General features: G+C 40.5%; 2 protein-coding genes across 6 annotated transcripts; one reads left to right on the plus strand and one right to left on the minus strand.

Annotated features, from left to right (window-relative positions):
* Positions 1-1162: 1162 nt before the first annotated feature.
* TMEM169 (transmembrane protein 169) lies at positions 1163-15479 on the minus strand. Of its 5 annotated transcripts, none has more exons than XM_065750633.1 (3): positions 15407-15479; positions 4647-5072; positions 1163-2593 (listed from the first exon to the last, which is right to left on the minus strand). In XM_065750633.1, the coding sequence occupies exons 2-3, from the start codon at positions 4948-4950 to the stop codon at positions 1974-1976; spliced, it is 924 nt and encodes a 307-aa protein (XP_065606705.1). In that variant the 5' UTR covers positions 4951-5072; positions 15407-15479; the 3' UTR covers positions 1163-1973. The 5 variants fall into 5 exon arrangements, with proteins under 5 accessions (XP_065606705.1, XP_065606703.1, XP_065606708.1 ...); XM_065750631.1 differs by lacking the exon at positions 15407-15479 and adding an exon at positions 15266-15362; XM_065750636.1 differs by lacking the exon at positions 15407-15479 and adding an exon at positions 15185-15271.
* An 84-nt stretch (positions 15480-15563) lies between these two features.
* On the plus strand, positions 15564-26456 carry PECR (peroxisomal trans-2-enoyl-CoA reductase). Its single transcript, XM_065750379.1, has 8 exons — positions 15564-15682; positions 17338-17471; positions 20275-20440; positions 21111-21192; positions 22594-22690; positions 24836-24946; positions 25415-25526; positions 25643-26456. The coding sequence occupies exons 1-8, from the start codon at positions 15568-15570 to the stop codon at positions 25729-25731; spliced, it is 906 nt and encodes a 301-aa protein (XP_065606451.1). The 5' UTR covers positions 15564-15567; the 3' UTR covers positions 25732-26456.
* Positions 26457-26633: the final 177 nt, after the last annotated feature.

The raw sequence follows: 26633 nt of genomic DNA on the forward strand, positions 1-26633 counted from the left end.
AAAAACTGAGAGTTGTGCATCAGAAAGTAGCAAACAGCCTGGCTGTACTTCAGCACAGGAATACCTCTGCTTTGTCAGAAGAGCATAGGTTCAAACCCACTCTTGATATGACTTAACACTGATCACGCTGGTAATTCTCAAACCAGTGCTAAAGAGGTTGCTTTGGCTGGACCTCCCAGACAAAGGATGCAGCAGCAACTTTACTTACTCCTCGATATCAGGCCTAGAGCATTAGAGGGACTTGTTTATCCATCATATTCTCTAATGTCCTAGATAGAACAGTCAGTCAAGTGTTGCTGTGGGATCATCCTTTGAGTGCAACATAGAGCATTTACACCTGTGACATCTCATTTCTAAATGTTATCTCTTAGACACCTAACAACTAGAGCAGCTCTGCCTCTGGCAGAGAGACTGCAGCAGTGAAATTGATACAGATATGAGTGACTGTACAGCCTACATGGATGCTAATAAATTACCTACCTACACACATGCAGAATGTGGGCCTTTCTGGGCTGGGGCTGTGCCAGACTTTCTAACAGCACCAGATGAACTAGAGTACTCAGGAAGTTTGTGATGTTTCATATATGTAACTCAATTTCCATTATAGTCCACTAACCTTCTCCTTAACTTTCCTTGTGCACTCCTTAGGCCAAAATTTCAACAGTCAAGTGCAATCCAAACAAAGAACTTTTCTGCTTTTGATTTTTTTTAAACAGACTATTAAAATTTCTGCAGCTTATGGTGACCACAGCCTGGCATGGGAGACCACTAAGATGCTAAGCAAGGTCCCAAAAGAAGGGAAATCAATTGTGAAACACGAGGGGAGGAGGATGTACAATCCATCCCTCTTACATGTATGTAACAAGTAAGTGGGGTGTAGTTAAGCAGATTTCCAGAGCTGAGGCACTAATGGAATTTGCACTGGCACTAACAGGGACATTCTGCAGGTTCAGGGTCATTCCCCTTCTGAATTGAATGGTTCAGCATTTCCTCCATAAAGGCAACTTGAAAACAAGAATGACTCTTTTGCTTGAGATAGGGAAAGTCTCACTAACTTTCAACTTCACCTCCACAAAAAAGCGGGTTCTACCAGGCAACACATACACTGCAGTGATACCCAAACTGATCACATTCCTCAGAGCAGGGATTTTTTCCCCTGGTTTCACAGCATATCCAGCTGTTCCCTTGTATAAGACTCTTGTAGCTTGTTCTCTTTTAGATGTGCACCTAACAAAGTAAGGTGTGTCCTAAGGACACACATGCATACCAAGGTCACCCAAGGATGCTTGGTGATATGCTTCACCATCCCCTACACAATGTATTACTGAGCGAGCCCTCCACTGCACATGGTTGCAAGTCAGCAAAGATCTCCTGCCTTTGTCAAAGGCTGTGCTATGCTCTCCTACTGAAGGATTGGGCACAACTGCTGCTGTACTGTTTTTTCAAACTGATGCTGTCTCAGAAGTTAGCCTACCTGAAAGGTTTGTTGTATTTTTTTAAAGGACTGAAAAAGGCCTATTTCTAGGAAATCTGCAGGAATATCACATATTTTACAATTTAGCCTTCACCTATGGATGAGTTCCTATCCTGAAATTCATTCCCCAGGTAGAAACTTTACTGGGTCAGGAGGTCCGTGTTATGCTCTTTTCCCTAAAAGCAATGTCTAACTTGACCGGAATAGACTTTTCAGCTCATATCTTCCACCCCAAAACAGCCCAAGCCCCACAGACCTGAGTTTTCTCATTATTCCCCAGAGCTGTTATTAGCTAAAATAGATGACAAATCACTGGAGAACCATGCACCTCCCCACCCAGACCACATGAAGCTAGCACACTTGCATTCTGTGACACTTAAAGAGCACTCCCAGCCCAGTATTTTATTTAAGTTCACTTTTAAATATATATATAAAACAGTGTCATTTTCTAGATGAAAGCCACTCATATACGACAAAAATAGTCAGCCAGGACAAAGGCTCAGACTGCTGAAGTATCAACCCCCTGTGCAGAGCTCTTGCCAGAGAGACTACCTGAGATATTATCGGAATCTAGCAGCTCAACAATGCTGTACGGAGAACAATCTTCCAAACCCAGCTTGCTGCAGAGCCAGCCACAGAAGCCTTTCTCCATATCCCTGACAGCATGCCACCAGTCCCCAAAGGACCATGAAACCTGGGTCACAGCTGAGTACAGGCCTAGGGAAAAAGACACAACCATGATTATAATTGGGTAGAAAATGATCAAAAAGGGGCAAAAGGTGATTTTGTGCCAGAAGGTCCTCTCTTCATTGTACACCAAGAAGATATTGTACCATGTAATGGTTCCATAGTAGAATGAAACCACGAAGGATACTACAAAAACGACAGGGAGGCAGACGATGGTCCAGAGGACAATGTGGGGTCCTCTGTCCAACCCAACATCACATTTTTTCTTCTCAGGTGCACTTTCTTTAGGAGGTTCCTTTGACTTAGCCAGTTCCTGCAGCTCTTTGTCTGTTAGCGTGACATGGATGTCCACCATTTGACCCTTCTTCTTTCCTCTGGTGATTGTTCCAGTCAAGGTGACATACCGGCTGTCTGAAGGCATGCTCCAGACACCTACAAACAAAGATAAACTCATCCACATTTGATTTTTTTTTTCCTGTGTGGCTTATTTTTTATAACTTCCCAAAGATCCTGAACACAATTAGACAGCACAGATGGAGTTACAGTTAAATAAAAAGATGGAACACAAGAAGCAATGCATTATAACAAAGATTATCACAGAAAAATAAGAGTAGACAATAAGGAAACTGACAGGAATTCTAGATAACAGAAATCACAAGGGAAAAGACTCCAGCATATGCATCTGGAACAATATACAAAAGAAAAATGCTGTGGGAGCATATGGGGAAGAGATGAGACAGAGTAAATAAATGAGAAATGGTAAGCCTATTTTCTTTGCTACACTCAGATTTATTCCGCAACAACATGGTCACTAGCTAAATAAGAACAAGACTTGGGAATAAACACATGCACACATGGGATTATACTTGAATAGTGCAAATGTAACATGGAATAATAGCTATCTAAATTAATTTTCAAAGTTTAGAAAATCACAGTCTCATATAATCACATTTTCATTTTAAGGGATCAAGAAAGGCACCAAATTGAACAGTATTGGGATGTGTGTTCAAATAACAAACACCTTAGCTTCCAAGTGACATTTGTTTTAGATAGTCCCTGCAGCAGCACTGGGCATAAACTTCTGTAGGGCTAAAAATATGCTTCCTCCTGGACTTAAATCTGACTTGCTTGGAAAGAAGTTATCAGAGGTTCTTAAAGGGAGGCTGAGCAGTGGCACACAAAAACAGAAAGACAGCAGAGAAGCACGAAGGTCAGAGTTAGGATCATGGGGAACCTGGTGTGGCTGAAGGAGACTGCATCAACATTTAAATCCTCCTCAGTCCACAGTGCTGACTCACAAGAGGATTAGCTGAGGGACCTGCCTCCCACAATACTTCCCCACAAGGGTAGCTGTGACAGACATCAGAAGTGAAAGTGGCTGAGATGTCCTACGATGACCTTGCAAATTAATCAGTCTTAAGGAGAAAGCTGTACTGAGACTACACAAACAGAAGGCAACAGCAAATCCAAGATAATGAATAGAGCTTCTTATTGCAGGTAGAGACACTACATTTGTTTCCATCCTTTCAATTAAAGGGCAGTTGTTTTGGGCACAGAGGAGTATTTGACCACAGCATCATACATATAAAGTATGCTCAGCATTTTTCTAGATCATCCCTAACTACTGCATACATTTAAAACTAAGCTGGACAACAACTAGCATCTGCAGAGAACTGCAGAAGATACCCAAATCAGCCTGTAGTGATTTTTGTTTCATAGTGCTTTCATGTATGAACTCAAACTCGTGCCTGTAGTCTCAGGGATGACCGGTCCCACAGTTACTTCCATACAAGCTGAGCGCACACTAGTGTCAAGAAGGGTGGCACTGCCATACTTCTCCTCTCCCCATGTGGTTGGCGTGACTAACCTTTATCTTTTAGGAGGACCTTGAAAATTGGCATTTCTGTCAAGCTTGCTAAAAGGGAGATTAGCCCCATTGCTAATTAACCAAATGTGTGAACAAGAGAGGTGGGGAAGAGACCTCATGACCACTGCAGGTGTCTCCCAACCATCCAGGCATAGCGTACCCAAACACAGATAAGTGCTGTGCCTTCACTCCATTGGGGTGCACTATTAAGAGGAATAATTCCCTCCTACATCCAATGCCATATTAAGGAATGCCTGCTTCTTAATAACACAAGGGTCTTAAGGAGTTTTATTTGAGCCAGGATTTGTCTAGCAGCACCTGGCTCTACACTCCTGCTCAAAGTCCACACTGCAAGGCACCCACAGAGTGAGGAAGAAGACCCTGTATTTCTGTCCCTGTGACTCTCACCATCAGCCTCTGTATCAACTCCAGGAATTCTTGTGAATCCAAGAAGAGGCTTAAAAAGTATTAATTTCTCTAAATGCAGGCATTTCTAACCTTCATTCTTTCTGATCTTAAAACGGCAATAAGAACTCCAACCTCTTTTCATAAACCTAGCTGTCTTGCTGCCAGTGACACCATGGTTTATGGAATGTGACTGTTCCCAGGGATACATACCATCAGTCACAGACTGACCCAGGAACTTGGAGCCTTCTTCAGAGCTCCTTTCCCCTCCTTCTTCATCTGCTTGCTCCTCTTCCACTTTATTCTCATTCTCTGACCTATACACTATTACTGACTCAGGACGGGACTCTTTCTTCTTCTTTTTCCTCCGGTCCATAGTGGCTTCTCCATCGAAGGTGACAGCGGTTGTCACAGCCCTCCTCACAGATCCATGGTGTGGGCTGTGGCTTTCAGATTTGCCCTCTTTTTGCACTGTGTCCTCCAGCCCACTGCCGCTCTCAAGCACCTCACCTGGCATCTTGCAGCACTTCCAGCCTAACAGCTCCTGCACTTAGAAGTCATTCATTAGACAACAGTCCCACAGATGCTTTAGTAAGATGTCTTACTGTTGCTATCCAAATTGTGCACTCCATTCTCAGCCTAGAATAAGAGAGAAGGCAGAAAAAGTGTCTATTTCACACCAAGCAGAAAAATTTGAACTTTTGTATAAAGGGCTACTTCCAACGGATTTAAATGTCACTTGCTGATTCATTACTTTCTTGGATACATGTTACATAAAATTATCTAATCTTGATTCTTAGATTCCATTTTAAGTATTAGGCATAAAAAAGAGAAATTGGAAGGGGAAAAAGTTTATAACATTTATAAGATTAAACAAGTATAGCCTATTACATTTTTTTTTAATATTCCTTTGCAATGCTAGAAGCAATCAGAAGACAATGGTTTTGGCCCAAATGCATGAGAATGAAATACTGAAACCACAGAGAAAAATCAAGTTGACTGATTTACAGGACTGGCCCTGCTTAGAGACAACAGCAGAAGACACATCCACTTTATAATAGCTGTATTGGTGCCAGCTTTTCTAATTTTGCTCATCTTCTGATTTACTGCCCATTGTAAGGATATTACAAAAAGTAATCAAATGATGTCAAAATGAATGACATTTCAAACTTTATTAACTTAGCATCATGAAGTGCTGTCCAACCTTTACATCTCTTGTATATGCTATATTTTGAGTAAATTACTACTAAGATGACTTCACTGGGAAGGGAGTTCAGAACGACAGCAAAGTCTTCTGACTATTCAGGGAAAAAAATAACAAAGTTTCATAAATATTTATAAAAAATATAAATTATTTCTCACTCAAGCAAAACAAGCAGTAATACAAAGTGACATTTATCTATGGGAATGCTGTATAAGTAGAACTCACACGATTAAACATGTATCAAGACAGTCAAGTCCTGCTCCATGAACCTACCAGACACAGGATTAATGCTTCTCAGATTTCCTTACATTTAAAAAGTTGACTGTCCCAAATATTCATGAAGTATTTAGGTACGAATCTGAGTACAAGGAATAACATTTTAACAACTCTGAAGAACTGTTGAACAATTACATATGTAAAAGAATGTGTTGTCCAAATGCTTCTTGAACTCCACAGCTTGGTCCTGTAGCCACTGCCCTGAAGAGCTGCTGAACAGCCTATTCACGTCTTGCACACCCCCACTCACACAGATACATACAACTTTTAATTGTATCATGTTAATGATAAAGACTATGATCAACTGACTCTGTATGGCTCTTTGTGGCTTTAAGAAACTCAGAAGTTCAGATTATTTTCTGCATTGCAGAAAATAAATCTCCCGTAGTGATCAGAAGACACATAAAATGGAATCCAAAAGTCAGTCTGCATATCCTAGAAGTCATACTGCTTCTAAATTGCTGGGCACAGGAATACCTTGGCCAGCTCTGCAATATGACTGGTAACAGACTGTTTAGATCGCCATCCAAGATCACACCTGCCACCCAAAAATCACATGCCTCAGTTTGCAGAAAACATCCCCAACTCCAACCCCAACAGAGAATGGAGCAAAATCTGTAAGGGAATTTTGCCCCTTTTGAATGTCTGTGAAAAATAACATCTCACCAGAAGAAACAGCCCTAAAACCACAAAGAAACTAAGAAGCAGCAATTCTTCACTACAGCCGTATACCTCATCTTCCTGAGAAATGAGGTCTTTACATTTGAGGTCTTTACATTTGCTTTGAAGCAGTATACAGATAGCAATTTTTCACATGCCATTACATGAAAGAGCAATGGCATACACAAGAAACTTCACAGTGAAATTTAACATTTTACTTCCAATTTATCCTCTTTTAGCTCCAAAGCCAACAAGCCATTGACTTCAAAGAAAGCAAGCTCTGACGACTCTTAAATAATCAACAGCAGGACTCCACGTTTCCACACATCCATTGGAATTCATGTAAGTTTTCATTTAATGTATTCTAAGAATACCTTTATAAGAAAAATTGAATTATTTTATTCTATGGAATAAATAAATTCCTTATAGTAAATTTGTCCAAGAGGTACAAATAGGTTCTAACATTTTTCCCTGGGGTTCAGCAATAAAACATTAGTTTGTCTCAATGAAATTATAAAGTCACCCGATTGAGCCTAATGAGCCAGAGAACACAGTGATATTCCTCTGCAGAAACTGAGAAATGAAACCAGGCCCAGAGTCATCATGAAACAGAAAAGACTGAAACGGAAAACATTGCTGCTTGACTGACCTATTAAAATGCTGGGCACATGAAAGTTAATTTGGGATTAGATAACCAAATATCCCGACTGCAGCTTCCATACTCAGCCCCTACTGCCTTGAATAGGTGACAACCTGTCAGTAATATTTAAAAGTAACCCAAAGGTAAAGGCAAAGACCCATGGTTAGGTTTTTCTTTCTTAAAAAAAGAAAAAAGTTTATTCAGCTGTGATCTTCGTTAACTCACAGAGACAATGAGCTAACATCATTTCTCAGCATAATGCCAAAGCCTAAAGGACTGCATCAACTTTGACCATGCAAGGAGGTACAACATGATGTTACTTTTCAATTCAGCAGAGATATGACTGCTTCTGGAAATCTGTGTCCAGTTCTTAGCATCCTGTCTGACTGGTGAGGATAATTACTGAGCAGATGTGAATGTTCCCTACCTCAGAACAAGAACATGGTGAAAAAGATCCCTCTTTTGAGATACAGCAAGACAAAAAGCTGACAGATAAAAATACAGAGCAGATGTTGGTAGATGTTTTAACAAATATATCCCTGAGAGCTCTGAAGAATTGAACCATCAGTGGACACTTCCAAACCTAGACCGGCTATATCGGCAGCAGTTTGGTCACTGATACTTGACCAGAAGAAGTATTATTGTAGGGAAGCTCTTTGACTTGTATTAGGGAATTATCAGATTAAAAGAACACAAGGATCCTTCCTGATCTTAAGCTTGTTTCCACAGTAGATGTTCTTTCTTTTCTCAGCTGTTTCAACACAGCAGGAAGGATACCCTCTGCTGCCCAGTTTTGACCTCCTGAAAACATCACCACCAACCCCACATCCCTTAGAGCTGCTGCTAAATCAAACAGGTTTATAGTCGAATACTTTCTCCACAGTTAACAAACAAGAAATGACCTCCTCTAGTGTATCACAGTAGACATTAAATATAGTCTTTTTGCTGCTCTTTACATCCCCTGAGAACAAGGCAAGCCCTCAGCACTACACAGCCATCCATACCACCAAATCTTTCAGCCACACACACTGAGATCACCAGCTCTCAAAGCCTGGCTGTGGGGTTGAAGCATGGCAACTGCTTTGCAGCTAATACAAGTGATGACCATCTCCCACGTGGAAGCACAGAGGGAAACAGGAACCTAATAAGCGCATGAGAGAAGGGGAAAAAAAAAAAGGTGAAATTTTAAACAGTTTATTAGCCAAACAATTTGTTATTTATCTCTGCATGAAAACAGATGGAAAACCCTGGGGAGGTGGCTCCACAAAAACACTCTGTAGAAGAATTTTTAGAAACACAGTCTTCTGTTACTATGCAGGAAAGCTCCTGCTGCTTATGATTCCCATGACAGTAGTAGCCTTTGACACACAGAACAGGAGCTTAAAAGCTTGGTCTTCCACCACTAAGGTCAAAGGAAGCTTTTTCATTGGCTTCCAGGGACTGATGCTGCTGCTAACGGAAGAGAAATTATCTGATTTGAATGCAGACAGGAAGGAAGCATCATCCTGAAAGCAAATAAAATCCTTTATTTTAAATCCCTGCCTCTGCACAAGAAACCTTTTTATGACTGCTCAGAGGAGACATAACAGGAAAAAAAAAGACTGTAAGTAGTGAGGTGCATGAATTTTTATTTTTATAATCACATAACATGCATAACATGCAAGAAGAACTGGCACTGTATCTTCACGCACATCCCACAGGCGTTATCTGCAGAACAAAAACAACAACCAGTGACTTAGGACTGCGGGTTACCCTGGATATGGAAGAGATCAAGGAAATTTTACACTAAACATCCATCTTCAGAGAGCTCTCCAACCACAAGCTGTCCTTCACTTGTTCCCTTCACTCCATAACCTCCCCATCCCTAATCTCGCTTCTAATTTTATAGATGTGTTTCCTAATTGTACGTTAGCTAAAAGATAAGCTTCAATACATAGTATTTGTAAAGGGTTTACCCACTGGCAAACTGTACTCACAAAAAACAGGTGGTATCTGTTTGCGACAGATCTGTCACCAATTATGGTATGACAAAAAGCACTGGTCCAATACAGGACACGCATCCTCAAACCCTACAAAAATATATGGCAAGATCTATATGAGAAAGCACATTCAACTCAGACCTTATGTCAGGAGACAGCCAAGCAGTAGGGCACCCCTAAATGATCTTTCACATATGCATCCTCACTATACCCCCTCTGAAACCAAGAATAATACTTATTTCTATTTGAAGGTGGAACAGCACAAACTAGATCACTGTTACTTCAATCTAGCAAGCAGCAAGGCAGTGATAAATGATCTGTGGGAAGGCAAAGAGCTCCTCTCTACCAGTAATCATATCTATGCAGCTTGCAGTGAACTCATCTGGGAGATTTATCTTCGGAAAAGAAGCCCTTTTGATTTTAAAACAATAAAACATTATTTTCAGCTAAACAAATTTCCTCACCAGGTTTACCATGCAGCCACTTATAAAAGAAAAAAGCAGAGGAAAATTACAACTGTAGGGTGAATACCCTGAAAGAACAGTACCTACACAATATAATGAAGGTGTGCAATATATTTTTGTATGGCTTACCCAGATAGTATAAAGACAACCAGTAAATTAGGAAAGTCTCACCTGTCAATGAAGGTCAAGGCTCACCTAGAACTCCACACAGGAGAGATCTCCAACAAGAGACCCTTCCCTAGGCCTGGTCAGCCCTTAAATGGGGTCTGGGAGAGGTGGAGCCAGACTCCACCCCTTCCAGTCACACAGGTGAACTGCCTTCACCTGTGCTCCTGTAGCTGACTCAGCACTCGCCTCAGGTGACCAATCAGTGGTTCAGGCCATGATTCAGCACCCATACAACACCTTATAGCAGTGGCCCATAGCTGCATTAAATGTCTGTATAGAATAGCAGGAGGCACGAAGAGAAACACCTGCCTTTGGCTTCCCAGCAGGATAGGACAAAGCAAGCAGCAAAGGTCAGAGACCACACCTGTCCTTCTCTCCTTGTTTAATCCACAAGCTTCAAAGCATTTTTATTTCCTGTGGAAAGGGAGAGAGAAAGAAAAAAGACCATACCCCTGAGTATGCATCAAAGCAGGAGCAGAATTCAAGCTGGACTGTCAAAACCACTCAGCATGAAAGAGGATAATGCAATAAGATGACCTCTACCACCAAAAACTTTACGAGTGTTTGCTAATGGACTTCCTTGACAATCCCTCAGGATCTAGAAGCGCTAAGAGCAAAAAGAGGAGCAGGCAAGTGACATGGTGTATGGGAACTGCTGAATCACAGCCTGAACCACTGATTGGTCACCTGAGGTGAGCACCAAGTCAACCATGGGGCCACAGGTGAAGGTGATATACCTGTGTGAGTGGAAGGGGTGGAGCCTGGTTCCACCTCTCCCAAACTCCATTTAAGGGCTGACCACCACCAGGGAAGGATCTCTTCTTGGAGATCCCTCCCACATAGAGTCCCCTGTGACCCTTGTCATTCTAAAGGTGAGCCATCTTCTCTTTTGTATTATTTGTATATTGTTTATATAGAATTACTTAAAATATACCATGCCCTATACTATCTCTTTGCAGAGTACCATCATTGGGAGTTATTTACCCCACATGTGGTGTCTGCACAGGCATCCTGATTTACCACAGGCAAATAGCTCTGCTTGTTAACACACGGGCTCCATCCCTTCCAGTCACTCAGATGCACTGCATGCACCTGAGCTCCCTTGGGTTGGCCCTGCCTTCCTGCCAGATGTTCATCACTGGTTCAGGCTGTGACTTAGTATTTCCACTACACTAAATTATTACAAATCCTCTATTAAGTGCAAAAGCCTGAAGTGCTGTTTCTTCCTCGTCTCCTCGTTCTTTGTCCAGATAGCTAAAAGAATGAGAAATTAAGTAGCCAAAGCTTCCCATTGCTTCCAGGGATGAGATCTGTTTTCTTACGTTAATTATACTTTGTGAAAAAATTCAATGCATGACAAATGCATATGAGTCTTTAAAGGAAACTTAAAAGGACCATGACTTGGAAATGGAGGATGGTCTGAAATCCTCAAAGTGGTTTAGATCTACATCCTGAATAAATTTAAAAGATGTGCCAAAATCTCATAAAAAAGCAAAGATGTGTTCACTCTCTCTTCCCCTGTGCTACCCCTCACTTCAGCACTTGCCCTAAGTGGGTCATCCTGCACCCTGAAACAGCAGATGCCTGTTGTAATTCCAGGTTCATCTACCTGGGCCTTGTTGAAATACACGGTATCATAGGATTAGTAGAAACAAGTCAGTTACAGCAGCATCCTGCCTCCATAGCAATGCCTCACGCTGGGATTGTCACAGCATCTGTTTCTGTGATATATTCTCAATTGGAAGGCTTTATATTAAGCTGGATTAGAAGATGCTCTAAGAGCTTCCTCCACATACTAAACTGGTGTTGTGCCTCCTCTGAGCATCCAAGCAGATGCCAATAAAAGAGTAATAGCAGAGCAAGGATTATCTGCAAAATACTTGCACAAAACTACATCTGAGTTCTTACTTGGTCAAGATATTCAGAGGGCTTCAGATCACAGCTTTATCTAAGCAACACCCAGCTGCATCCCAGGAGATGCTGAAGAGGCAGACTGAGATAGAGAGATCTGGAAGGTCCCCTGGGAATGACTCAGGTTTGTTTAATGCATTGCACAGTAAATATAATCTACAATACTTAGACGGTATCTCCAGCAGCAGGAATTAGTTGGCTCAGGGGATTCTCAATTGGATACAAGTGCAGATACAGATCCATGATGCGAGGGTATTAAAAATGCAGCACTTTCAATTGCAGACAAATGAATGCTTTGGTATTCTATGGTGTCAGTGGGGCATGTCATTATTTAGAACATAGCTACAAACAAATTTCAAGCTATTTGATACTGGTACTCTACATCTTGTGTGATTACAAACTCTACTTTGAGTGTGGTGTCTCCTTTTTTTTTAATCACTGGAGTGAAATTCCTATGGGTGCTGTTGAAAGAGGATGTGAAAAAGATAAGGACCTCCTTGAAAGAGTCCAGAGAGGTGGTGGAGTCTCCTTCTCTCCTCCTCTGGAGATGTTCCAGACCTGCCTGGATGCCTACCTGTGCAACCTGGTCTAGGGAGCTGCTTTGGGAGGGGGGGTTGGACTAGATGATCTCTAGAGGTCCGTTCCAACCTCTTCAGTTCTGTGATTCTGTAATCTGAAAAATCCTAACTATCTCCTAATTAGACTGCCATCCCCTGAGATATCCTGGAGAGCAAAGTCCCTTCTCAGTGGGAAAGCCCCTGGAGTGATGGATTGGCCAGAGAACCTGACTGTCATATGGGACCACCCAGGAAGCCAGAAGTCACGAAAGGCTCTGATGTGCCAGCAGGACATGATGAAAAGAAACAACAAGCAGAGCAGAGAATGTGCAGACAGGAGGTGAGAGCAGCAGGGACTTCTGAAGGGGCCTTTTGTGAGATTCCCATAGAAGAGTCCAGAGAGGTAAGGGAACAGAAACTCATACTGTTTTTCATTCAGTTTTGGCTCAGTCCAGATATTTCTTGTAATAAGCATAGCAGGGTAGAAATGCTTGCTGTTATACTTTGCGTAATTTGGTATCCCAAGAGACAAAAAGAATAAACGTGGAGCATCCATGGGAGTAGGGTCTGCAAAAGCAGCAGCAGCCAGAGCTGAAGCCTGATTTTTTTTTTTTTTTTGCAGGCTAACTACCAGAAACTCTATATCATAAATAATCTTTGACTGTAAGGTTTTATTTCTAGCACTAGGATGCTTTTTGTTAAATCTCCTCTGCTTTTACCTCTCTGTGGATCCCACTGAGGTTTCTGTCCAGTTTTAGAGCCATCTGTTGCTCACATCAGGTTAGTATTTAACAACTCTGAGACCTTCTCCTTTGCCAACATAGATTATGAACTATTGGAGGCCACAGAGTGACTGCACAAAACCGCATGAAGGACTGCAGGCCAGAAGGAATATTAAAGCACTAAATGCTCTGCTGGGATTTTTATAGTGTGGCAGAGAGGTGGACTGGCAGATGTCATCAGCTGAATAGCTGAGCCATAGGCTGGCAAGGCACAAAATTGGCTTTTGACAAAAGCAGCCTTTTCTGAAAATGCAGAGTTTCCTATTCATCTCAACAAATTGAACTAGTTCATTCAAAGCTGAGACAATGTGGGAGCTGAAAAAATAGGAGAGCTAGTTTTCCTGTCAATCTATAAATACAAGAGTAGATGCTGAAGAATGATGTGCTAATTGCACAACTCTGAAGAGCTGACAAATGCAAAAAAAAAACCAAACTGTGGATGAATTCCTTTTCCTAAGTGTGTCATTTTGATTTTTAAATGGTTAATGTTTAGGCGACAGATACTTCAAGGAAAAAAAGAAAAATGTTTTAGTGTAGAAAGAAAAAAGAAAATGAATGCTTTGAGCCTTCAAATGCAGATTTTTCTCCCAGATGCAACCTGACATACTTCAAGTTAAAAAAAAAAAGCAAAAAAAACAAAAAATGAATCTGTCTAATCAGACACTATTTCCTAATAAACAAAAAATTAAGAATCCAAACCCTAGAGTTGTAGAATAATATAAAGGAACAGCTTTCTGCTTACTGGCTTTACTGCTTTGGCTGCATAATGACATACCAACATGTTTTAATGCAACCAGCAAAAGGAAATGAACATTCCTTTGTGAATAAGAAAGCACGAGTGTAAGAGAAGATTACAACTGACTTCAGTTAATAAGATTTTTTTTTCAGCTTAAATCATTCTGAATTTAAAACACAGGAGTACAACTGATTCACACAAAGATACAACCTGAATCCTTGTTTCAAAGACAACCTACACAATGCTGCTAGAAACCACTGACTTGCAGAAAATATCTGTGAAAATTGGTTATTTCAGCTCAGTTGTTTGTGGATAGATCTTCTACTGGTTGGGGCTAAATGCTAAGGAATGGATGTCTCCTTTTCTTGCCCCCTTACTCTCCTGTCTTTATTCCTTTACCCTTTATCCTCCTGCCCATCACTCACGGCACCTTACAAGCAAGTACTACAGACAGTACCCAGCTACATTTTCCCTGCTGGCCTGTGGCTTGGAGATCTAGTTCACTAGCACAAGCAAGTGCTTCTCCCTGGGATTAATTAAAGATCTCTCAGCTACAGCCTGACTTAAACATGTAGGGCATCTGAAGACAATTAATGAGGATCTGTGAAGCCTCCAGATTGTAGAAGACGATTGAAAGAGGGGGGAAAAAATCACAGTGTCATTCACTATGCTTTATGTCTTGCCCCTGGTAAATAACACCTTTAGAACATCAAAGTACTCTGCACACGTTAATGTGTCTGGAGGGCAGCTTTGGTGCCTCACCAGGCTAAGTCACCACGCGGATTCTCCATGCCTCTCTACATGCTGAAAAGGAGGGAATTCACCTTCCTTTGAAAATAAACTTCGGGATAAAGGCATTATCTTGCAGTTTTCTTTGATTTAAAGTATGCTCTAGGAAAAACAAATGAGACAACAAATGAGAAAAGCAGAAGAGAGACAGTCAATCTCCCACTTCATCTATTCATGTTTCTATTCTTACTCTCCACCTCTCTTAAGGGGAAAAAGTCAATTGAAAGATATACTTTGGATCATCTATTGAAAAGGACAGAGGAGAAGTGTGGAAAGATCACATCACACCCTGGCCACGTCAGTGCTGGTTAAGAGACGTGCAAAGCATAAAGATGCTCTGTCACCTCATCGTAGGACAGGAGCGAGACTGATGCTGATTGCCCTCTGTGCCAGCTCAGCTCACTGAGGATTTTAAACAAGAAAACACCACTGAGACATCCCAGCACAAAATGGCTATGTTGGGAACGCTGCGGGCTGTGCTCTGCTCCGGGGGACCTGAGCCAACACGCGGGGCTGGCGAAAGTACATCAGCAAATAAAAAGAAATAAAGCACAGTGCAATAGACTACAGCACAATAAAACGCACCCTTTAAAGACAGCGCGCAACGGATGGAGCCAGGCGGAGGGCTCTGCTGCAGGGAAGCACAAGGACGGGCCCAGGAGTCACCGGGATGCTCCGCTCAGCTCGCCGACGCGCCGGCACCGCTTCCTCCCGCAGCACAAAGTCCTACCACCAGACGCGACCGGGGGCCGCCCTGGGGGCGAGGAGGTGCCGCAGCCCGCCCCGCGGATACCCGCAGCCGCTTACCTGCCCGCTCCTCCCGCGGGGCCCCGGAGCCGCTCCACGGCACGCTCCCGCCCGAGCCGCCGGGGCCCCGCGTTCCACCGCCGCTGCCGGCTCCGGCGCGGGCGGGGCGGAGGGTCACGTGGCGGGGCGGTGGCGGCCCCGCTGCGTGCGAGGGGGGGAAGATGGCGGCGAGGCGCGGGCTGCTGGCGGCGGGGCTGTTCAGCGGGCGGGTGGCCATCGTCACCGGCGGCGGCACCGGCATCGGCAAAGCCATCGCCGCCGACTTGCTGGCGTTAGGTGGGCGGGAGTGAAGCGAAAGGGGAGGGGTGGTGCGGAGGTACGGGCCTCGAGGAACGCGGGGACTCGGGTCGGAGGGTGTACAGCGTTCGGGAGCCGCAGCGATCGGTGAACGGTTTGCGCTGAGTTTGCTGGGTGTAGGTTACTCCTGCTGGGGGCTATCTCCATGTGTACCTTGCATTTGAGGCTGTGAAGTTTTGGAAGAAAGGCCGGTTAGACGGTGAATGCCTGTGAGCAGCGGCAGATGCCGCTGGTCGCGATTCACATTGTTTTTAAGCCATTTTCCTGCAAATATATCTGTCCCTGCCCACCTCGGCCATCGCAGGAAATGGTCTGGTCATTCTTTGTGTTGATTGCTGATGGCTTGTGCCACTTCGTGAACTCAGGTTGTGCAGGTGACTGAGTCACCTAAAAGCCCTCACCTAAAAGCCAGCAGACCTCAGTCTGACACCCTCACATGTGTTATTTCAAGATGGCTGGTGATCAAAGGCCCCTTTTCCCACAGGTACAGAGTTACAACACATCTTTCTGTAAGAAGTTTGGCTCTTCTTTTTTTTAACATAAGTTTTAGGTATAGTCTCTGAGAAGAGCCTGAGCCAAACGAACAGCTTGCTGTTCTTTACTCCCACAAGTTATTTTGAGTTAGTGCTGGTGTTTGTTTGATCACGAGAGGCCAAATTCCACTCTACAAAATAGCAACAAAAGAAAAAAAAGCACCTAGCAAAATGTTAACTTTTTTTTTTTTGGCTGATCTAGCATCTTGAATTCATTTATGTTTAAACAGAAGAGCACCAGAGCTGCTGTGAGGAAAGGATAGTCTTAGTACCTCAACAGAAGCTATGTCAGGGAGGTGGGAATGAGGCATCCCCCCTTTCCAAACTGGCACATCTAGTGGATTTGTACTTGAGATTAATTTGGTGGAGTCTGTTTTAGCATGTAGTGACAATCACTAAAGATTTGAATCTATTCATAGTCCTCTGATGACAATAAACTAACCTGTTTGTGATGTGAATGCTTAGTGGTAATTTTGTACCCAGATTACATTTATACGTAACAATTGTCTGAACACCCAAGTAAGCATTTTTTTCTCTCCTTTCTGATCTGGGATTATGCAGCATGTGGAAGTGCCCTGGGGAAGCTTCTGTTCCTGCTATCTGTAGTCTGCAGATAAAAGTTAATCTTGCAGCTGTAGGGTTATAAAGCAGAGCTTTACATTTGCTCACTGCTGGTCAAAATTGCAGGTAGGTTTGCAGTAAGATTATTCTTGTAGTTTCAGAAGCAAGTTTTTTGTAATCAAGACCAGCTGAAACATCTTTAAATCATAGTTGATAAATGTGACAGGCTTGAAAAATAGCTGCAAAAGTCATGTCTGAAAGCTACTTTGACTTCAACAAGCAGGCTATCTCCCTTTCTGTGCACAGAGTGAACATTGCCATTTTTATCTTGGTTGTTCTTTGTATGGCACTCTGGGATCTTGTTGCTAAGAAGCATCTCACATCAGTCATTCCTTTCTCACTTGCAAGAATTTCTTCATTGTATCTTCTAGTCAGTGACTAATAAATGCATATCCTACAAAATATCTCCACGATGCTATTAGCATAGGATAACTGCAATTTTGACTGTAAACTGAAAGCTTTTTCATTCTATCTCTACAGGTTGCAGTGTTGTTATTGCTTCTCGTAAATTTGACCGATTAAAAGCTGCTGCGGAAGAACTGAATAATACATTTTCTTCAGTGAGCCCTGCCAAAGTGACTCCTATACAGTGCAATATCCGTAAAGAAGAGGAGGTAACAACTAATGATCTTGTTCTGGGGCTCAACATGTCAAAAGTACATTGTTTATATAAAGCCTCAGACCTCCAATGTTATTTTGTCCTTATTCTTAGAGCTGACCCGGCACCTACTTGATGGGGTTTTGTGTCATATTTCTGTGACACCAATGAGAGGGCAGTTACTTGTGAAGGTGGAGATCTTTAGAGTTGTTTCTTCAAGCACAAAGGCATCGTATTTCAGTTCCTATTGCTTGATACAAGTCATAATGAGATGTACCCATATTTTCTCTTTTGCTCATATTAAAGGGAAAAAAATACCACTTTCCTATCCATGTTTCACATTTTGGTCACAATTTGAGGTGTACAGAACTTTTGCTATCAGTACTTCATAAGAGCTCTCCTACTGTCACAACTGATTTGTTTTTCTTCCTTCTACTTCAAAAATTGGAAGATTAAGAGCAGAAGTACTTAATCCAGGCTTTTCAGAAGTTTGCGTTCATCTTTCAATTTTTATCAATATAATTAAACATTCAGAAGTCCAACTTCATGCCAGACTTTTAACTTAAAACTGCCACAAAATGTTCCAGTTAGTATCAATCAATTGCTACTACTCTCTTAATGTTTTAAAGCCTCTATTTAAGTCCACCAAAACTTAAAGGAATATTAATAACCTTTAAAAGCTATGTAGACTCTGGAAATATACAACCAGAAAACAAATAAAAATTCTTTCCTCATGGAACAACTCAAGCCATAAAATATTTACAATGATATTCTTAGGCTTTTTTTCCTGAGGGAGAAGAACCCTCAGGCTGTGCAGTGTGTCACTTCACCTACCAGTGAATTTTAAATTTGTATTTACCAGCATCAGTCATGTGATATAATAGGTTATGACATATGTCAGAGAGTAACTTGCATGATTAAAGCAACATGAAAGAGGTTCTTTCCTGAAAGTGTTCTTGCAGAGAGTAGTCTGGCGTGCTTAATAACCTGCAGGTGAATAATTTCTGCATTAACTTAAAAATGAGTTAATAGCAACTACTGTGTTACATAAAATAGAGGGCTTGGATGGTAAAGTGAGATATCTGTATCAAACAAATGCTGTTCTTTATTTATATTTAAAAATATATATATTTGTTAAAACAGCTGCAGTAGCTTTAGAGAATCCCCAAACCATTTTTTGAATATGTTCTTAAAGCCTTGTATTGTCGTGCTTTGGGAAATGCTAAAGGTAGCTATGCTCACACCTAGATAAACTTGTTTCCTGTCATGTTTTCCTGGAGTTCTAACACAGAGCTGTTATCTTCCATTTGTATTTAAGCTCTTATCAATTACAGTTACACTAGAACTTGCATAGAGCATTTTCACACTGTATTAAAGAACCTTTTAATAGATGTCTTATGTTGGTGGGAATTCTTCTAAACTGCTGTCATGTCAGATGTATACATACTAAAGAGAAAAATCAGATGAATAAGGTAGGTTAGAATTCAGACTTGAATCTTTCATTCATTGAGTCAATCTCTTAATTCAACTTCCTACAGTTAAGTAATAATTCTTGCTTCTTTCTCTCGAAGCAAATTTTTTTTATCTAAAAAGAGCTACAGAAACTTGGTAAGCTTTTTACAGATGCTTTGAATGAGATACATAACTTCTGTTCTATTGAGTTTAACATAAGAATGTATTTGATCACTTAACCATTCTAGGTACCCATATCCAAGAGCAGATACCATTGATTAGAGAGTAACAGAGAACAACAGTAACACTTTATACTAGGATAGGAACTGGTTTATAAAGATAGCTATTACAATTTAGTTTAGAAAGCACTATAGCATAAGGTAGCTTACCCTTTCTAAAGACCAGTAATATCTCAAGAACACAATGTCTGAATAGAGCTGCTGCTAACCCTTAAATGAGGGTGAGGATCCACTAAGGGTCCACCCCCTTCCGTCACTCAGGTACATTGCTTGTACCTGAGCATCCTGGGTTAGCCACACCTCACCTGGTGCTCAACTTTATTTAAGGGTTGGCAATGGAGGTAGGGTGTTGGGTTTTTTTGGGTTTTTTTTTTGGTTTGTTTTTTTTTTTTTGTTTGTTTGTTGTTTTTTTTTTTTTGGAGGTTCCTACGTAACTGAGACTCTCTGAAGGCGAGTAGCTTCTTTCCTTTGTTTCTCTCTCTATTACATTTGCTTTTGAGCAAGTTCTCACTTGCTACGTCTTTGGACTTTGTTGCTCTGCTATAATTGTTGTGCTTTCCATCATGTTGTGCCTCTTTATGAAACAGGACTTGTACAACCACATAGGATTGGTATGTTTCTTCAGCTTTAAAACTTGCTATCTGCATTCAGCTTATTTTGACTTAAGTCTGTTACCTCAAAAATTCACTGAAGCATGTGGTTAGGTAGAGAAAACAGTCTGGTATTTCTGATGAGTCGTTGTATCTTTCCCAGTTCTTAAACCAGAATGAAGGGAAAGGACTTTATACAGGTCTCAACAAAGGAAGAGGACTAGGAGTTTAAGCTTCCTTAGTTATCAGAACAGATCTATCACAAGATATAAAACCACTTTCAGCAGCACAGAGCCTCTTCTTTCAGTGCTGCTATTTTATATAGCATCTGCATTATGCATGGAAGTTTTTCTAAGTAGTTGTAAGTACAGCCCAATCTTTTTTGGCTGACTAAACTTGTCCTAACGAGCTTCCACCTTCTCTGGAAGTTACTATTGTCTCTTTATGTGTAGAAGTTGATTTTAGAGAAAATGTCTGAGAATGAAATCGGGTATGTGGCTTAATCAGCACTTTGCCATACTTAAATATTTTGTTTTAGGTGGAAGCTTTGGTGAAGGCTACACTGAGTCTGCATGGGAAGATTGACTTCCTGGTGAATAATGGAGGAGGGCAGTTCACGAGCCCTTCTGAAGCCATCCGTGCCAAAGGCTGGAATGCTGTGATAGACACAAATCTGACAGGCACTTTCTATTCCTGCAAAGCAGGTGGGGACTGAACAGTATGCATAATGGGATTTTTGTTGTTTTTGTTTTTTTACAAGTGAAGGCAAAAAAGATGTAGTTTCCCTATCTTTTTCTTTTCACGTACTTATCTGACAGCAGTTATTTGTTTTCATGAACATTATATGAATCTTTACATTAAGCTATATATCATATTTGTTCATATAAACAAATACGTGGTTGGACATGTACATGCTTAGGGGAGGAATCATCCCTAGTTTAAAGGCCAGGTTTAGGGGAATCAGTTGGTTTAGATACAGGTCTGTGGAAAATAACACTTAACTTCAGTGGTCAGTATTTCGTGAGCAACACAGGAGAAGTTTTTGCTCCCATCACAGATATAGATCTCAAGTTAAGGATGTGATTCTCAGCATTAGGAAAGGGGAAATGAAAATAATGTACATGAAAGGCAGGCACAAGGTCTTGATTTCAACAAGAAGGTTTCCTAACAAACACTGAGTCTTACCTAGGCTGTGCCTGCTATCTCACCAATCTAGTGGTGAGGCTGTGGTACAAAGAGCAGGTTGTTTATCTTAATCTGCACTGGAAGGCTGTGGCATAATTGTAGTTGGATTCCACATTTCGTGTTCAGTTGGAAAGTTCATTTGTGTGCACTTCTTCAGATATTTATAGGTTATCTTCCTCCTTCACACAGTGTACAATGCATGGATGCAAGAGCATGGAGGAGTCATTGTCAACATTACTGCTGCCGTGAGAAATGGGTTTCCTGGAATGTCGTAATTCACTTTTTTTTTTAGATTTTCTCATATTTCCCCCTTAGAACTTTTAAATACTGCCAAATGCTGTATTTTAGAAAGGCGTACGATGGGCAGGAGCTGAGTAATAGAAATAGACCAATGCTTGTCTGTATGTGTGGTGGTCTTTTTACTAATTCAGTGGAGGCTGCAGGAGTAAAGGACACCTCTGGTCCTTTCAGCTACTTTGTAAGAAACTTTGAAGCAAGACTCGTTAACACAGCTTTCACTGGAAATGAGATGCTAGTGGGACTGGTTGCCCTGAAATGAAACCTTTACTTGTTCTGATGGCGTTGCAAGAACTTAGCATCTGTTGTTTTTGTTTTTTCTTCTGCTGTCAGTGTGCAAACCTTGATAGCATAATCAGCTACAGGAGGTGGATGGAGAGTATGAGGAATGTACCTGGTGTTTAACCATGTTTCCTCTTTGTTCTCTTTCTTGGAGAAGGTTTCTGATGCAGGAAATCAGTTATTTCCTCTGTTACTTCCTTGACTAGAAGAATAGTACAAAAAAGTAATGTTTATAGTTCTTCATTGCTGACAAAAAAAAAATCATAGTTATCTGCATGAAAATGAAGCATCCTTTCCATAGGCATATGTTGACTGTATTTGTTCACATTGTATTTTTTATCTTCAAACTGGATGTGAGCCTTCTGATTGAATCTTCCTCCAACGAAAGAGTTTTAACTTGTGTAAAACAAATATTTTTCAGCATTGTTTTAAATGAAAATTCGAAGTAGTCAGAGTACTATGCTCTAGCAATTTCCAGAGCACAAGAATTCTGAGTTTTGAGTTTCTTCTTTGAAACTACCTTTTAAAATTTAACTCTGAGTTTTTGTTTGTATTTTCTTCAATAGCATTTGAACAGGTGCTGTTAACTTCCTTAAGCCTCGTTTGGGGTTAAAAGTTTTGAAAGTCTGAATTTCTCACTGGCTTATTCTTAGCAGTACAAAATAAATGTGGAGATCCACACGGTGGTGCTGAAGCTACAGCCATTTGACTTTCTCTGTTCAAGATACATCTGTTTGAATTGTCACTATGAATAGAATATGGGAGAGTTGAACAAAGGGGATAACAATTAAAAAAAGATTGTAAATAGCTGGGGAAAAAGTTCACCAGATAACTTGTGTATGGATGTGGATGTATAGGTAAGACTATTTTCTAACTAAATTCTTATGTAATTGACAATTGTTTAAGGAAATTATAGCATAAGAAGTCTGTTTAAATTTGACCCCCAGTTTTACAGTTTAAGAACTAGAAAATCCCTGTGCATCCTTGGCTGGTTCAGCCATGTAACACTTCCCCAGTGAGGCTGCAGGGATATTAATACTGAGCACTGTTTGCTGAGGGAAAAGATGCTGCTTTTGCTTTCTTTTCTCAATAGGCACTCGGGAGCTGCAAGAGCTGCAGTGGATAACCTAACCAAGACTTTAGCTTTAGAATGGGCCCACAGTGGGGTGCGAGTCAACAGCGTTGCTCCTGTAAGTAATGGCAAGTGATATGATTAAACTCAACTATAAACATGTGTGGTAGCTAACACTGTTACACTGAAGGGGATTTTAAAACTTAGAGCTTCCGAGTGTTTGTGGATTTTTAGTTATGAATTCCAGTTTCCTCATACAGTTTCCCTGAATGCTTTCCTTTCCATGCATGCCCTTCTTTTCCAAGGGCCCTTGGAAGCATTTTGTACTGCTTGGATGACAAGGCAGATGTCATCAAGGCAGAAAATGCCTTCTGCTTTGAGCTTTGAATTGGCACTTCTGTTCGCTTTTCTAGTGTAATTAAAAGATACCTGGGAAGAGTTGGTGGACCTCTTCTACAAAATCCTGACATAAAATTACTAAATGCTTTATGTTTCAGGAGTGATTAACTTCAGGTTACAAAATTTGAGTATATGGTTCGTGCGTGCTTGTGACTTGTGTTCGCAGTTATTCTGAGGATCTCAATGTGTCCTTTAACATTTATATCTTCTTGTCAAGTTAGATTAGTTTTAAATGTGGAAAGACAAAGTTAGGAGTGAATCTTCTCTCAAAGAAATTACATGTAAAAATTTGTTTTCTGTTATTTACTTTTTTCTTATGATTTACACACAGATAGGGCACCACTATGAAGGCCAGCTAAAATGCCTGCCATGTTTTTGAATAAGTAGATGGCACATTGTGGTTTTAAGTAACTTTGTGTTAATTCCAGTTGTATTTTTGTTGCATGTGATGCAGCATTTACAGAGGCTATATACAGGCCCTAGCTTTGAACTCTGGTTAAAGTAATTTTCATTCTTAAATGACCATTTCTTTTTCACATTTGCTCTCTTGAAAGCTTTAGTTTTTCTTTAGGAAAAAAAAAAACCTTTACCTAGCTACTTCCATTTTCAGAGTTTCTCATCTCATGGTTTAGTAAATCTCAATTTATTAGTATCTTTCTAGGATGATCTCTCTAGCCTCAGTGTAGGAGGTATAGCAGGCCATACAGTCATCCTGCACTAAAACACCTAATTTGCTTTCTTTTGGGCTACCACAAAATGCTTATTAGGAAGTGCATAATGCTGACTCAGGAAGTAGCTCTGTGTGGCTACTCTTGAGACTTCTTAAATATTAAGATCTACTAGCTTGTTTTCCTTGTTTGCTTTCTGATTTATCAAGACTTTGGGAAATAAGTAATTAGGACAGCATTAGTATGTGTGCTTATTTTTAATGCTTGCTAATTACCTAATGAATTGTACTAATTATACTTCATAGCTTATGTCCAACGAGGTTTTTGGCAGGCAAACACTTAAGTGGCTTTTTATACTCGTTTTTTTAGCTATGCTAGTGACAAAAATCTGTGTTCTAGTTAGGGTGATGCTGGATACCTTTGTGAACCTACTTTGTATTATCCACGCAAAAATGCCTCACATGAGCATAGAACCATGCAGGGAAAGTGTACATAGGAGGGAAATGTGCATTCTGAAAAAATAAAATAGTTTTACAAATTAGGTGCTTCCCTAGCTGTTAAAACACATAAGTTGTTCATATCTTAGAAGAGAAATATTGAAATGTTCTTAATGAGCAAATTAAAACTTTGTTGTCTTACTTAAACTTGAGTCCAAAATATTCTGTCAGAACTCATCTGTGGAGCCCTATGTTTCTCATACTATAGCCTTCATATTTCCTATTGACTTTAAGCTGGGTTTTATAATCAGGACAAGGACTTCTATAACAGCTCAGAAGGGAGTGTTTGAAATCTGGTTGCAAAATGTCTGCCTGTGTAATTCATAATGAAATCAATTGAGTATTCTTGCAGACTATAAACAAACAAAAACACTAAGAACTTGTTCTTGGGGTTCTTGTGTTTTTCTGTTGCAAGTTAATTTGAATGCTTGTTATTTTGAAACAGCTGTTGAATTTCTTCTTTACACCCCGCACTTAAGAGTTGTTGTGACAGTGAAGAATTAGAACAATGTGAATTAGCGTATTTGAAAATAGATGTGACTGTCAGTCCAGTTACCTTCTTTTATAAATTATTCTATTTCATTATATTTAAACCTTGCATTCAAGTCCTCTTTGGGTTGTTAGTCTCATAGAAAATCCCAATAAGCTTAAGTTTTAACAATGATCACAACTTAAATGAATTATTTTTTTTTAATATAGGGCATAGTATTTTCAGAAACTGCTGTTGCCAACTATGGAGAGCAGGGTGTCATTATGTGGTTAAAGAGCATACCGAACATTCCTGCCAAGAGATCAGCAGTTCCTGAGGAGGTAATGTATTTCTGAACATTTGTGATGTTCCTACTTGTCTCTGTTTGAAAACCACTTTATTGTTTGGAGAACATTAAGGACTTAATTTTGAGCTGGTGGAATCTAAAGAGAGGAAAAAGCTCATAGTAATGTGTAGTAGTGTCAACTGGGAGACTTCAGTTTAGCTCTTACAGCTAAAATGTTTCATAGTTGGCCTGGATTTCTGGAGAAGTTGACTTCCAGCAGGGAGGCCTGAAAGAATGAAGAATAATGTGACAAAAACATATCTTAAAAGTTCTTGGAAGCTTACTGTTGTTCAGCTTTTATCTTCGTGGTGTTCGTAGCTGGAAATGTGGTTTTAAGATTCTTGTGGTTTTCATTGTTGAGTAGAAAACGTAGCTGTGTCTTGTCTGTGTCCATTTTTGCAAACATCTTGGACATAACCAATTGCCAGAAGTTTGGGGATTAAAGTTGTCATTCTTTTGTTAGATTTCTCCTGCAGTGTGTTTCCTGCTATCTCCAGCTGCTTCTTACATAACCGGGATAACCATGGTTATAGATGGTGGCAAGAGTTTATATAGCAGTAGCTTAGAAATACCAGGTAAGAAATGGGCTAAAAATAATGCCCCTAATGTGATTGAAGTTAGGCAGTGGGAGCACGAAAAACAAAATGTCTCCTTTCTGAATCAGCTAAGTCCATTGTTCTGTTTTCCTCAGATCACAACAGATGGCCCTCACCACCAGAAGGAAGGAATACTGAATTGCTTAAAAAGCTTATTTCTGGTGAATTCAAGCCAAAACTGTAGTAGAATGAGACTTCATCTTATTCCTAATTGCATGGTTGCTGATAACCACACTTTGTAACTTAGTATTTTAATTATCAGTAACTGATCTTTATTTCCTCTCATATAACTACATAGAGTGCCTTGATTTTTCACTGTCTGGTTCTCATGTTTTAACTTGAGAAGCTGTACATAGTACAACATCTTCTCTAACAAACGCTTGCTGCCCCTTGGGAAGGGATGGTGTAAAATTAGATCTTCATTCACACTGCCACTGAGTAAGGAAGAGTCTCAGTCAGCAGTGGTTAAAAAAAACCTGCACTGAACTGAAGGGACAGAAAGAGAATGTTACAGAATCATTTTACTCTGAATGATTTTGGGGGAGGAGACTTAAGTCTTTGTTACCTGCATCAGTCACCCTTGAAGTGGCAGGTAGGAGTATACTGTTTCTGTTCAACCACAATCTGAATGCTCACAATGATTTTAAAGATTCATTAAAGTACTTACCTGAGATGAGAGGAATTAAAAGAAAGCAGTGGTTGGTTAAATAGCTGTATTTTTCATCAGCATTCCTGAAGCAGCTGTGAGTTTGTGCTCAATGGACAGTTTCCATTTAAAAAAAAAACAGCAGAGCTCTTAGAATGTGTTACTTGAAACAGCTATGTTTGTTGTAACTGTTTAAGGCGAATGTTTTCATGTCTGATAACTTTAATCAAAATATTAAAAATAAATGTCTGATGTAACAACTGAAGTTTGTGGAATCTGTTGCTGCTACAGAAGTAACTGTGAGTACTTCACTTTGGATTGAATGTGGGAATGTCCAGCAGCTGTCTGTCCTCTCCAAAGGTGCTTGACTTATTGTCTTTAATGAAAATATTCGAGTGTACATAGGTACAAGTTGACAGTTTGTTCCTGAAGATTTTAGT

The sequence above is a fragment of the Cyrtonyx montezumae genome, unplaced genomic scaffold (assembly GCF_038088225.1).
Source record: "Cyrtonyx montezumae isolate F1298 unplaced genomic scaffold, pur_monq_1.0 scaffold_7, whole genome shotgun sequence".
Taxonomy (NCBI): Eukaryota; Metazoa; Chordata; class Aves; order Galliformes; family Odontophoridae; genus Cyrtonyx; species Cyrtonyx montezumae.